A 13,646-nucleotide genomic window follows, 5' to 3' on the forward strand; every position below is an offset into this window, starting at 1 on the left:
AAAAGACAACCCTCAGAATGGGAGAAAATATTTGCAAATGAATCAATGGACAAAGGATTAATCTGCAATATATATAAACAGGTCATGCAGCTCAATATTAAAAAACAACCCAATCCAAAATTGGTCAGAAGACCTAAACAGACATTTCTCAAAGAAGACTTACAGATGGCCAAGAAGCACATGAAAAGCTACTCAACATCACTAATTACTAGAGAAATGCAAATCAAAACTACAATGAGGTATCACCTCACACCAGTTAGAATGGGCATCATCAGAAAATCTACAAACAACAAATGCTGGAGAGGGTGTGGAGAAAAGGGAACCCTCTTGCACTGTTGGTGGGAATATAAATTGATACAGCCACTATGGAGAACAGTATGGAGGTTCCTTAAAAAACTAAAAATAGAATTACCATATGATCCAGCAATCCCACTACTGGGCATATACCCAGAGAAAACCATAATTCAAAAAGACTTATGCACCCCAATATTCATTGCAGCACTATTTACAATAGCCAGGTCATGGAAGCAACCTAAATGCCCATCGACAGACAAATGGATAAAGAAGTTGTGGTACACGTATACAATGGAATATTACTCAGCCATAGAAAGGAATGAAATTGGGTCATTTGTTAAGACGTGGATGGATCTAGAGACTGTCATACAGAGTGAAGTAAGTCAGAAAGAGAAAAACAAATATCGTATATTAACGCATATATGTGGAACCTAGAAAAATGGTACAGATGAACCAGTTTGCAGGGCAGAAGTTGAGACACAGATGTAGAGAACAAATGTATGGACACCAAGGGGGGAAAACCACGGGGGGTTGGGGATGGTGGTGTGATGAATTGGGTGATTTGCATTGAAATGTATACACTGAGATGTGTATAAAATTGATGACTAATAAGAACCTGCTGTATGGAAAATTAAATAAAATAAAAATTAAAAAAAAAATAAAACGCACATCGAAAGGAAATTCCCTTGCGGTCCAGTGGTTAAGATTCCATGCTCTCACTGCCAAGGGCCTGGGTTCAATCCATGGTTGGGAAACTAAGATCCCACAGCCTGCGAGGTACAGCCAAAAAAAAAAAAGAAAACACATCTAAAAATAAATAAGAAAGAATCTTAACAAAGAAATAGAAGAGATTTAAGAAAAAAGAAGCAAATGAAAATTATAAACTGAAAAAACCAGTAACTGAAATAAAACACCTCACTGAATGGGTTCAATATTAGGTTAGAGATGACAAAGGAAGGGTCAGTGGACATAAAGACAAAGATAGATTACAGGATTTACTCAATCAACGAAGAGAAAATAGACTAGTATCTATAGCCTCAGAGACCTATGGGACCATAATAAAAGATCTAACATTTGTGTCATCATAGTTCTAGAAGCAGAGGAGAAAAATATAGGGCTGAAAAAATGTTCAAAGAAATAATGAAGGGAGTTCCCTGGTGGTCCAGTGGTTAGGACTCAGTGCTTTCACTGCTGTGGCCCGGGTTAAATCCCTGGTTAGGGAACTAAGATCCCACAAGCCAAGCAGTGCCACCAAAAAACAAACAGGAAAACAATTCTTGGTTTAAAAAAAAAAAAGAAAAGAAAGAATGGATGAAAATTTACAAGTTTGGTGAAAGGCATAAGTCTACATATTCAAGAAGCTGAGCAAACCCATATTGAATTAACACAAAGAAATACATAAGAAGACACAATACAGGGGCTTCCCTGGTGGCGCAGTGGTTGAGAGTCTGCCTGCCGAGGCAGGGGACATGGGTTCCTGCCCCAGTCTGGGAAGATCCCACATGCCGTGGAGTGGCTGGGCCCATGAGCCATGGCTGCTGAGCCTGCGTGTCTGGAGCCTGTGCTCCGCAACAGGAGAGGCCACAACAGTGAGAGGCCTGTGTACCGCAAAAAAAAAAAAAAAAAACAATATAATCAAACTTCTAAAAACTAAGGACAAAGAAAAAATGTTGAAAGCAGCTACAGAGAAACTGCCTATAGGTGAACAATCATTTGAATGACATGGATTCAAATGACTGGATTTCTCATCTCATGGAGAACAAAAGGAAATGAAACAACATATTCCACGTGCTGAAAGAAAAGACCTGTCAACCCGGAATTCTTTAGCCAGTGAAAATATTTTTCAGGAATAAAAGGAAAGTCAAGATATTCTCAGACAGAGGAAAATAGCATTTGTGGCCAGCAGACCTGTTTGGAACTTCAGAAAGGAACAATTTAATGGGCAAAAATAGGGGTAAATATCAGAATACCCTTATCCTCATTAGTTTAGAATATCTATAGGCAAAAAACTGAATCTTGACAAACCCCATACCTTATACAAAAAATTAAAAATAGATCATGTCTTTAAATCTTACATAAAACTATAAAATTTCTAAAAGAAAACATAAGGCTGATCGGAATATATGATAAGGATGTGAGACAGGCAAGCAATGAGGCTATAAAGCAACACTAAACACTAGTGCAGGAATCAGTTTTCCTTAAAAACTTTTTCTTAGAAATCCAGATAGCAAATATTTTAGGTTTACAGGTATATAGTCTTTGACGTAACCTTTGCAGTGCAAAGGCAGTCAAAGATAGCTAAAGGCAACACATAAACAAATAGATTGAGTAAACCAACATGACTGTGTCCAATAAAATTACTTGAAGTAGCAGACATCCGACTCAGCAGCCATAGTTTGCCAAAGGCTACTCTAATTAGTCAGTATATATTTCATCATGGATATGGGTTAGAAATTGTGAAATTACTTAATGTGTATTCTAAAATTGAGCAAATAGGTAGATATATTGTGGATGAGAGCCAGGTTTCTGTCTGAAAAGGGAGCACAAATACAGAAAAGAAAGATATTTAAGTGCACATATATATACACATTCACACATGTATTTCTAGCTATGTCCACCTTGGGAGCCTTAGAAGAAATGACACCACAGTAGCAATAAGAACACCTAGTGCCCAGATCTTGGTTTATATTAATATGATTTCAGAGCTGGGGCTGAGAAAGTACAAGATACCTGGAATATCTTGCTATATCAGAAAGTAAGAAAATGCTCAAAAAGGACAGATCATATCAAAAGGACACAGGAGACAAGTTGAAGAGGCTCTCACTAGTCAAAACTGGGATAATTTGAACATCAGAATAAATAATAGTGGACTATACCCAGAGGATAAAAGAATGCATGAGCACATGCTAACATAAATAATGAATAAGAATAAATGGCAGGAGGCTTCCCTGGTGGTGCAGTGGTTGAGAATCCACCTGCCAATGCAGGGGACACAGGTTCAAGCCCTGGTCTGGGAAGATCCCACATGCCATGGAGCAACTAAGCCCGTGCACTACAGCTACTGAGCCTGCGCTCTAGAGCCCGCAAGCTGTAGCTACTGAGCCCATGTGCCACAACTACTGAAGTGAGCGCCTAGAGCCTGTGCTCCGCAACAAGAGAAGCCACTGCAATGAGAAGCCCACGCATTGCAAGGAAGCCCCCGCTCGCTGCAACTAGAGAAAGCCTGCATGCAGCAACAAAGACCCAACACAGTCAAAAATAAATAAATTTATTTAAAAAAAAAAGAATAAATGGCAGGAAAAAGGGAAAATTCTTCCTCTCAGTAGAATGCCAACTAACAAATGTTGAAGGAATGATGGGATTAGAAAAAAAGATCATTTGATAACCACTATCATAACTGTTTCAGAAATACATATCAATAGATTCTAAGAGGAACAGGATACTTATATAGTTTCAAAGTATCTCCCCTTATGTTCTTTATTAATTGCAAAGGAAATCTAGAGGACAACATTACAACCAAATTACCAAAGTTAAACCTCTTGATATCTGAGATGCACTAAGAACATACCACCTTTGTGGTTTTCTTGACAACTGCAACTAATCATGAAAGCCAACCCCAACTGAGGGACATTGTACTAAATAAATATTCTATGCTCTTTGAAAAAGAAAAGGCTATAAAAGACAAAAACTAAGGAACTAAAAAAAAAAAAAGAAAAAAAAAACTGCTCCAGATTAAAGGAGACTCAAGAGACATGACAATTAAATGCAATGTGTGATCCTGAATTAAATCCTGGACCAGGAGGAAAATCTTTTTCGTTTCTTATAAAGAACATTAGTGAGAGAATTGGCAAAATTTGAATTAGGTCTGTATATTAGATAACAGTAGTTCTCAATATTAATTTTCTAATTTAAAATAACTGTTATAATAGATAACTAATAAGGACCTACTATATAGTACAGGGAACTCTACTCAATATTCTGTAATAACCTGCATGGGAAAAGAATCTAAAAAAGAATAGATACATGCATATGTATAAATGATTCACTTTGCTGTACACCTGAAGCTAACACAACATTGTAAATCAACAATACTCCAAAAAATTTTTTAAATAAAAAAATTTTTTTTAAATAAAATAATTATTATATAAGATAGTAGCTTATGTTTTTAGGATACACACTGAAGTATTTGGGGGAAAGTGGAGATTATAAAGACTGCAACTTATTCAGAAAAGATATATTAAAAAAAATTTAAAACATCTTACTGCTCTGTATTTTCTTGAACACTGCTAAGTGGTTTCCACATGTTTTCACACTTTTCTTCCAAAGCACAGAATCTCTCCTTCCAAAGATTGATTAACTGGCAAAGTTCCTGTAAGAAAGGTGTGGGGAAGGAAAAGACTGAAATTATAACAGTTAAACTTTTTTTCTATACTGATATAGAGTATTTTCCCATAGGTGAGAATCATAAAAATTCCTGACAAGAGATCTTTAACTCCATCTCTCTCACATACAGGAGATTTGTGGAAGTGATATTAAAAGGATAGTAATATTACAGGTATTTTTTTAAAAAGTAAATAATTAGCAAACTGTCATATTTTAACTATAAGTAACAAGTTACTTTCCAAATACCTAAAAACTAACCAAATACACCAAAACGTCACATTGTGTTTGAGAACCACTTTGACAGATATACATAGTTGCTTCTGAACTGATAACACTACTAGAAGACAAAGTAATGCTGAAAATCTAATGGGTCAAGAAGTCCAAAAATATTATCAGTTAATAGAGCTGAAACATTTTACAGAACTTAGTTGGATCATATTAATAAAATGTAAATAGAGGGAATTCCCTGACAAGTTCAGTGTTGGGACTCTGTGCTTTCACTGCCAAGGGTGCGGGTTCAATCCCTGGTTGGGGAACTAAGATCCCGCAAGCCGCGAGGTGTGGCCAAATAAATAAATAAATAGAGCTTCACCTTTTCTCATACTTGGGATCTTTAAACACATTTCTGAATAACACATCAGCTGACAATATACATCTAACACTTTGATTATGAATAGAGTGTCAGTATTTTTACTAATCTCAAAGTAGAGGGAAATGCAGGTATTTTCAGATTTATCTACAAGTAACCAGGTGTTCAGAGTTTACATCATTGGTTTGTGAGCACTAACCTCAAGTTCTAGAATATCTCAGAAATAGCTCAGTTAGTAAACTTGCTTCCTTTAAGCCAGGGAAGTCAAACCACTCATGCTAAAATACTTTTCACGGCATAGGTGGGTTTTTTTCTAATTTTTTTTTAAATATTAGGATGTTTTTAAGAGCACTTTTTTTTTTTTTTGGTTGTGTCGGGTCTTAGTTGCGGCATGTAGAATCTTCGTTGAGGTATGCAGGATCTTTCATTGCGGCATGTGGACTCTTCCTTGCAGCACGCAGGCTTCTCTCTAGTTGTGGTGCAACAGCTCCAGAGCATGTGGGCTCTGTAGCTTGTGGCACGCAGGCTCCCTAGTTAAGGTGCATGAGCTCAGTAGTTGCAGTGCACGGGCTTAGTTGCCCCGCAGCATGCAGGATCCCAGGTCCCTGACCAGGGATTGAACCCGCATCCCCCGTATTGTAAGGTGGATTCTTTACCACTGCACCACCAGGGAAGTCCCGTTTTGTTTGTTTTTAAACAGTTGCTTGCCAATTTTAAACATTTCAAAACAGCTAATTAATAAAAAGCTGATCTACATACCTAAAAAGATCTAGGCAGGTTTAAGGTAAACTTGTTGCAATTTCAAACAGCAAGAATATGTTCTAGAAACATATAGAAGAGCCCCTCAAAAATGGATGCCTTTCAGGCAGTATCATCACCACTATGGCTATAAGGGGATCTAACTATTGTAAGATGCTCTTGCGGCCTCAGTTCCCTCATTAGAAAACTAGGCTAGTAATAGAACCTGTATCTATATTGGTGGGAGGAATAAACACATAGTGAGTTGCTCAATAAATGTTAACTATCATTTTTACTAATTTCCAATATTAACCTTTTGTCTGAAAAGGTTCATGCTTATCAATTAGGGAAACAAATAATCTTATTTTAAAGTTGCTATCTTTTTTTTTTCATTCCATTCAAGAGGGTTTTGTTTCGTTGTTTCTTCGGCCGTGCTGTGCAGCCTGCGGGATCTTAGTTTCCCCACCAGGGAATGAACCGGGCCATGGCAGTGAAAGCACCGAGTCCTAACCACTGGAATGCCAGGGAATTCCCTCAAGAGGGTATTAAATCATTTATTGATTACACATGATAATGGATGATACACAAGCTTCATTCCCATCTAGAACTTTATCTGGTACCATAATTCAATTTAGATATATTGCATAGGATGTGCCAACAATCATATAACCAAAAAACTCCTTTGCTTGGGTGACCCTTTTTTTTTTTTGCGGTACGCGGGCCTCTCACTGTTGTGGCCTCTCCCGGTGCAGAGCACAGGCTCCGGACGCGCAGGCTCAGCGGCCATGGCTCACGGGCCCAGCCGCTCCACGGCAGGTGGGATCTTCCCAGACCAGGGCACGAACCCGTGTCCCCTGCATCGGCAGGCGGACTCTCAACCACTGTGCCACCAGGGAAGCCCTGGGTGACCCTTTAAACTGTGAACTCCAGGTCACAACACAGTAACTGTCTGTTCAACTATACCAAGGTTTCTGAAGACAATGTCTTCTCCACACAAGCAGGTTGTAAATAAATTTGGAACCTGGCATCACCATGAAGAAATTGTAACTTCACACTGTTGGTGTAGTTTATCAAGATGGCTTCAGAGTAGACTAACTTCATACAGCACATTTTAAAAGACATGTTTAGGGCTTCCCTGGTGGTGCAGTGGTTGGGAGTCTGTCTGCCGATGCAGAGGACGCGGGTTCGTGCCCCGGTCCGGGAGGATCGCACATGCCGTGGAGCGGCTGGGCCCGTGAGCCATGGCTGCTGAGCCTGTGCGTCCGGATGCTGTGCTCCGCGATGGAAGAGGCCACAACAGTGAGAGGCCCGTGTACCACTACAAAAAAAAAAAGACATGTTTATTCAGTGTCATGATCAGACTATTACATTTAGCAACCAACAGCATGGGTGCAAAAAACAATCTACATTAAAACGCTCTGTTGGAATGCTTTACACTTTCCACAGAACAGAAACTAAAACAGCCTGTTATACAATTAGTCACAAATGCACAGTCCTTGAGCTTTTTTTGCCCATATACGAGTATTGTCTAAAACATGTCTTCTTTGTAGCAGCTAGGCCCTGCCACCACTGTGCTTCACTGAATTCACAAATCTGTTGACCCCGTAGCTTCCCTGTCACTTCCCTGGCTCTCCTCTCCTGCTAAGCTTTGTTTCCTGGCAGTAATTACAACCTCCTGCCACTGCCATAGCTCCTGCTGCTGCTGGAACAGCCATAGCCACCTTGGTTTCATGGTTTGGCGAAGTACTGACTTCCATCACCATAGGGGCCAGCACTTCTGCCTCCAAAGTTTCCTCCTTTTATGGGTTCAAAATTTGAAGACTGTTGTAACTGCCAAAATCGTTGTAGCCTCCGCCACCTCCAAAAGTGCTCCCATCATTACCAAATCCTTTATAGCCATCCCCACTGCCACCATAGCCACCACCACCGCGGCTGCCACCAAAGCCAGCTCGACCACTGAAGTTTCCTCCATGACCAAAGCTGTCATTCCCACAAAAACCCCCTCCACGACCACCACCAAAGCTTCCAGAACCACTTCGACCTCTTTGGCTGGATGAGGCACTAGCCACCTCTAGCTGAGATAGGGCTTTCCTTACTTCACAGTTGTGGCCATTCAGTATGGTATTTCTGAATGACAATCCTGTCTACGGAGTCATGGTCATCAAAGGTTACGAAAGCAAAGCCTCTCTTTTTGCCACTGCCTTGGTCAGTCATGAATTCAATCACTTTCGTACTGTTCAAAATAATCTCTTAGGTGATGTTCTTCAGCGTCTTCTTTAATGCCACCAACAAAAGTCTTTTTCACAGTTAAGTGGGCACCAGGTCTTTGAGAATCTTCTCTTGAGACGGCCCTCTTTGGTTCCCCAACTCTTCCATCCACCTTGTGTGGCCTTGCCTTCATGGCCACACCCACCTCTTCCACAGTGGCATACATGACAACCCGAAAGCCTCTGGAGTGCCTGGTGCTTGGATCCCTCATTACCACACAGTCTGTGCACACTCCCGACTGCTCACAATGGCTCCTCAGGCACTCATCGGTTGTTTCAAAGTCAAGCCTCCGATGAAGAGCTTCCGCAGCTGTTCGGGCTCTTCGGGTGACTCTGACTTAGACATGAGGGCCCTGGAGAGGGGAGACTTTAACAATGCTTGTTCGGCGGCGTCCAGGGACAGAAAGCTAAAGTTGCTTTAATTCTTATCTAAAAACCTTAGGTGTATTTCCCTTCTCATTTCAGGTGACATGGATATGAATTCCCTTTCCCTCACTTTCCAAAACAAAGAATTCTTTACTGGTCACTAAACCATGTCAACAGTTTCACTGACCAAAGAGTTCTGTCATGTAGTAATAGCCTCATTTAACAGAACTTCAGAATTTATAACTAAGGGCTTAAGAATACCAGAAATTATTTTCCATATATCTGATATTTATAGATTATGACTTGCCTGGCTTGAAGGTTTGGTTTTGATTTAAAGCATCATATACTGAGGAATAGTTTACATGGAGCAAGTCATAAATTACATTTATCAATAAAAATTAAGAATTGTATCAGGGCTTTCCTGGTGGCGCAGTGGTTGAGAGTCCGCCTGCCGATGCAGGGGACACGGGTTCGTGCCCCGGTCCGGGAAGATCCCACATGCCGCGGAGCGGCTGGGCCCGTGAGCCATGGCCACTGAGCCTGCGTGTCCGGAGCCTGTGCTCCGCAACGGGAGAGGCCGCGACAGTGAGGGGCCTGCGTACGGCCAAAAAAAAAAAAAAAAAAAAAAAAGATATCAATTTACTACAATTTAAATGCCTGATACTGATGAGACAAAAATAGTAGAAGAAAGCAGGGAATAGTTTGCGAAAGAGAGTAACTATCCATGTTACAGTAAAAACAACAACAACAAAAATTATCAAGTTAAAATGTAGATACATGTTCATTTTAAATGCTATGACCATTTTCTTCTAACTGTACCCCTGATGGTATATTTCTGCAGTTCATCTTTCTTCTTGATGTGAGGAAAGGACTATTATGTTTTATTGTGCTTTAGCATAGGGCTCTACATGTAGCAAATCATCAAATATTAACTGATCAAGAGAAATACTCTCAATTATTTCACATTAATTACTGTTGTAAGCAAAAGTGGCTATGGTATTTTCAGGATTCTAATTTAGTTATATAGCTTTGAGTCTGTAACAGGGATTATCAAGTTAAAGATCATAATACTTTCTTTTTACACTCCTTAAATCACCTAAATAAGATACCTGTGAATGGATTTTCTTTATTGTCTTCAGGTCTTCAGTTAAGTTTTCACAAAGCTTCTGTGTTTCAGCCAAGGAAGAAACTGTATCTTCTTTTAGTTCATGTAGATTGCTACACAGTGTACTGAGAAAGCCATCCATTTCCTTCTTCTGATCTTCTATCTTTGAAGAAAAAAAAAAATTAATTTCGTGGAGACCTTCCAGATGGCGGAGGAGTAAGATGTGGAGATCACCTTCCTCCCCACAAATACATCAGAAATACATCTACATGTGGAACAACTACAGAACACCTAATGAACGCTGGCACAAGACCTCAGACTTCCCAAAAGTTGTGCGGCTGACAGGGTCTTGGTGCTCCGGCTGGGTGTCAGGCCTGTGCCTCTAAGGTGGGAGAGCCAACTTCAGGACATTGGTCCACCAGAGACCTCCCGGCTCCACGTAATACCAAATGGTGAAAGCTCTCCCAGAGATCTCCATCTCAACGCTAAGAAAGACCCAGGTCCACTCAACGACCAGCAAGCTACAGTGCTGGACTCCCTATGTCAAACAACTAGCAAGACAGGAACACAACCCCACTCATTAGCAGAGAGGCTGCCTAAAATCATAATAAGGTCACAAACACCCCAAAACACACCACCAAACGTGGTCCTACCCACCAGAAGGACAAGATCCAGCCTCATCCACCAGAACACAGGCACCAGTCCCCTCCACCAGGAAGCCTACACAACCCACTGAACCAATCTTAGCCACTGGGGGCAGACACCAAAACCAATGGGAAATACGAACTTGCAGCCTGCAAAAAGCAGACCCCAAACACAGTAAGTTAAGCAAAATGAGAAGACAAAGAAACACACAGCAGATGGAGGAGCAAGGTAAAAACCCACCAGACCAAACAAATGAAGAGGAAGTAGCCAGTATACCTGAAAAAGAATTCAGAATAATGATAGTAAAGAAGATCCAAAATCTTGGAAATAGAATGGAGACAATACAAGAAACGTTTAACAAGGACCCAGAAGAACTAAAAAGCAAACAAACAATGATGAACAACACAATAAATGAAATTTCACAAAAAATGAAATTAAAAATTCTCTACAAGGAATCAGTAGCAGAATAACTGAGGCAGAAGAACAGATAAGTGACCTGGAAGATAAAATAGTGGGAATAACTACCGCAGAGCAGAAAAAAGAATGAAAAGAACTGAGAACAGTCTCAGAGACCTCTGGGACAACACTAAACACACCAACATTTGAATCATAGGGGTCCCAGAAGAAGAAGAGAAAAAGAAAGGGGCTGAGAAAATATCTGTAGAGATTACAGTTGAAAACTTCCCTAATACAGGAAGGAAACAGTCAGTCAAGTCCAGGAAGCACAGAAAGTCCCATACAGAATAAATCCAAGGAGAAACATGCCAAGCCACATATTAATCAAATGATCAAAATTTAATACAAAGAAAAAATATTAAAAGCAGCAAGGGAAAAACAACAAATAACATACAAGGGAATCTCCATAAGGTTAACAGCCGATCTTTCAGCAGAAACTCTGCAAGCCCGAAGGGAGTTGCAGGACATATTTAAAGTGATGAAAGGGAAAAACCTACAACCAAGAATACTCTACCCAGCAAGGATCTCATTCAGATTCAACAGAGAAATTAAAACCTTTTCAGACACGCAAAAGCTAAGAGAATTCAGCACCACCAAACCAGCTTTACAACAAATGCTAAAGGAACTTCCCAAGGCAGGAAAAACAAGAGAAGGAAAAGACCTACAATAACAAACCCAGGACAATTAAGAAAATGATAATAGGAACATACATATCCATAACTACCTTAAATGTAAATGGATTAAATGCTCCAACCAAAAGGCACAGACTGGCTGAATGGATACAAAAACAAGACCTGCATATATGCTGTCTACAAGAGACCCACTTCAGACCTAGGGACACATACAGACTGAAAGTGAGGGGATGGAAAAAAGATATTCCATGCAAATGGAAATTAAATGAAAGCTGGATAGCAATTCTCATATCAGACAAAATAGACTTTAATGTTAAAAAAATTAATTTCTTAAGTTAAAAATGTTTTAAATTCATTTATTTATTTTTATTTTTTTGAATACATACAAAATAGAAAAGGTAGAAAACAGTATGCAGAGAATAGTCCCTTTCCCCTTCAGTCCCTAGAACCCCACCCAGTCCCACTCCCACCTCTGAGAGATGATTGTTACCGTTTCTAAACACTTTCAGAGGTTTTTTATTATCCATGTTGAGGCATTTATGCATACATATATGGGCATACGTTCATATGTATATCTTCCTCACCCACCATATGATAGACCGCTATATATGTTACTATGTGAAGTTAGATATTTATCTTGAAGATCATTCCCTCTCATTTTTCTTCGCCATGATTCTGCTGACCGCATCAATGGCAGAGAGCATCCTATCTCCTCCCTCTTCCAGATTCCTTCTCACAACCCATGGGTTTTGCATGTAGACATCTCTCTAGATGTGGCCACAGACAGAGTTTCTTTCTTAAACAACAATTTGAGATAATAAGAATATTTGTTACCTTATTAGCCAGTATCAATGAAGTCTTGAAAATATGCTTTAGTTGACTATTGATTTCCAGTATAGATACCACAGTGGGTGATAAAACTGTTTCCAGTGAACTGAGGAGGTCACTCTTAAGTACATTCTGGTTTTAAAAATAAACAAACAACTCTTTAAAAAGAATATTTTCACTTCCATAAATCTGGCTGGTTAAATCATAATATCTTAAATACTGTGTTAACTAAACATATGCATATTAAAATCCTAAGTATCCATTCTCTATTCTGTATACCCTACAGAGCCTATTTATTACTAGAGTTTATATTCATCATAAATCACTTAATCCTGCATACAGTAATTACAAAAATTGTCGCTTGATGTACAATAGATTTTTAACAGTCTACTGCAACAGAAGTCAAGAATTCAGATGAGGGGAAAGTGACAGTCATTTGGTAAGATTTCAGCATTGCAAACAAAGGAAGCAAAAAAAAACACCTACAACTATATTTTAACGAAATAAATTTCAAACAAGTTTAGATTACTAAGTCAAAAATGCTGAAACCAAATAGTCTTCAAAAGTAGGCTTTGGGCTGGAGGTATTTAAATTTGAAGACCTGATGAGTTGTATCCTATTGTATCAGAAGAACTTGTCAAGGTTCTTGTTCTTGTCAAGTTACATAGAAAAGTTGAGAAAGTACTGTAGATTGGGAATTTTTATAAAAAGAAGAAAAAAATTCAGAACAAAGCTCCTTTTACTAGGGCAAGCATGAGGAACTATAACAGAAATAATTAGTAAATACTTAAAAGGGTACTGGTTTTCTTTTGAAAGAAGAGCGAGCATACTAATTTCAACTCATTCTGTGGGAGCAGCAATCATCTCTTCAGACTCAAGCTTGCTTATAGCTTGATAGGAAGTCATCAATAAATACAGACTACCATTTAGCAAATGAATCAATTTCCAAAAAGTTAGTACCAACAGAGTATCTTTTAACTTTGTTAAATTTGGGTGACTGAAGAAATCTACCAAATGTCATAAGCACTGAATTTAGGCAGTGTCAGTGAACATTTGAACTTGGAAAATGTTCAACAAATGTTAAACTCAAAAACGGAGGCAGCGAGCCTGTACAAAGAAAAAAGAGTGAGATGACTAAGAACCTCCTATGATACAATTACAAAATAAAGGGTATATACAAATCAAGTATGGAAAAGGTAAACAACATTGTGCAATTAGATGGCTGGCTTCTATAGAATTATGAAAAACAGCCTCACAGTTAAAGGCCAGAAGGGCTTGATCACACATATCTGACCCCACAAATTATTATATACGTTCTCCAAATTCTGTAAGTCATTTTTCTT

General features: G+C 39.2%; 1 protein-coding gene across 1 annotated transcript in view; it reads right to left on the reverse strand.

The window, feature by feature from the left end:
- KIF11 (kinesin family member 11) overlaps window positions 1-13,646 on the reverse strand; it is a 47,830-nt gene that overhangs the window by 12,210 nt on the left and 21,974 nt on the right. The window contains exons 15-17 of the mRNA XM_024739569.1: window positions 12,310-12,435; window positions 9,747-9,905; window positions 4,557-4,663 (exon numbers count right to left, since the gene is read on the reverse strand). Of these exons, the coding sequence (XP_024595337.1) occupies window positions 4,557-4,663; window positions 9,747-9,905; window positions 12,310-12,435 (392 nt within the window). The remainder of the gene's footprint in view (window positions 1-4,556; window positions 4,664-9,746; window positions 9,906-12,309; window positions 12,436-13,646) is intronic.

This window comes from Neophocaena asiaeorientalis, unplaced genomic scaffold (assembly GCF_003031525.2).
Source record: "Neophocaena asiaeorientalis asiaeorientalis breed wild unplaced genomic scaffold, Neophocaena_asiaeorientalis_V1.1 scaffold597, whole genome shotgun sequence".
NCBI lineage: Eukaryota > Metazoa > Chordata > Mammalia > Artiodactyla > Phocoenidae > Neophocaena > Neophocaena asiaeorientalis.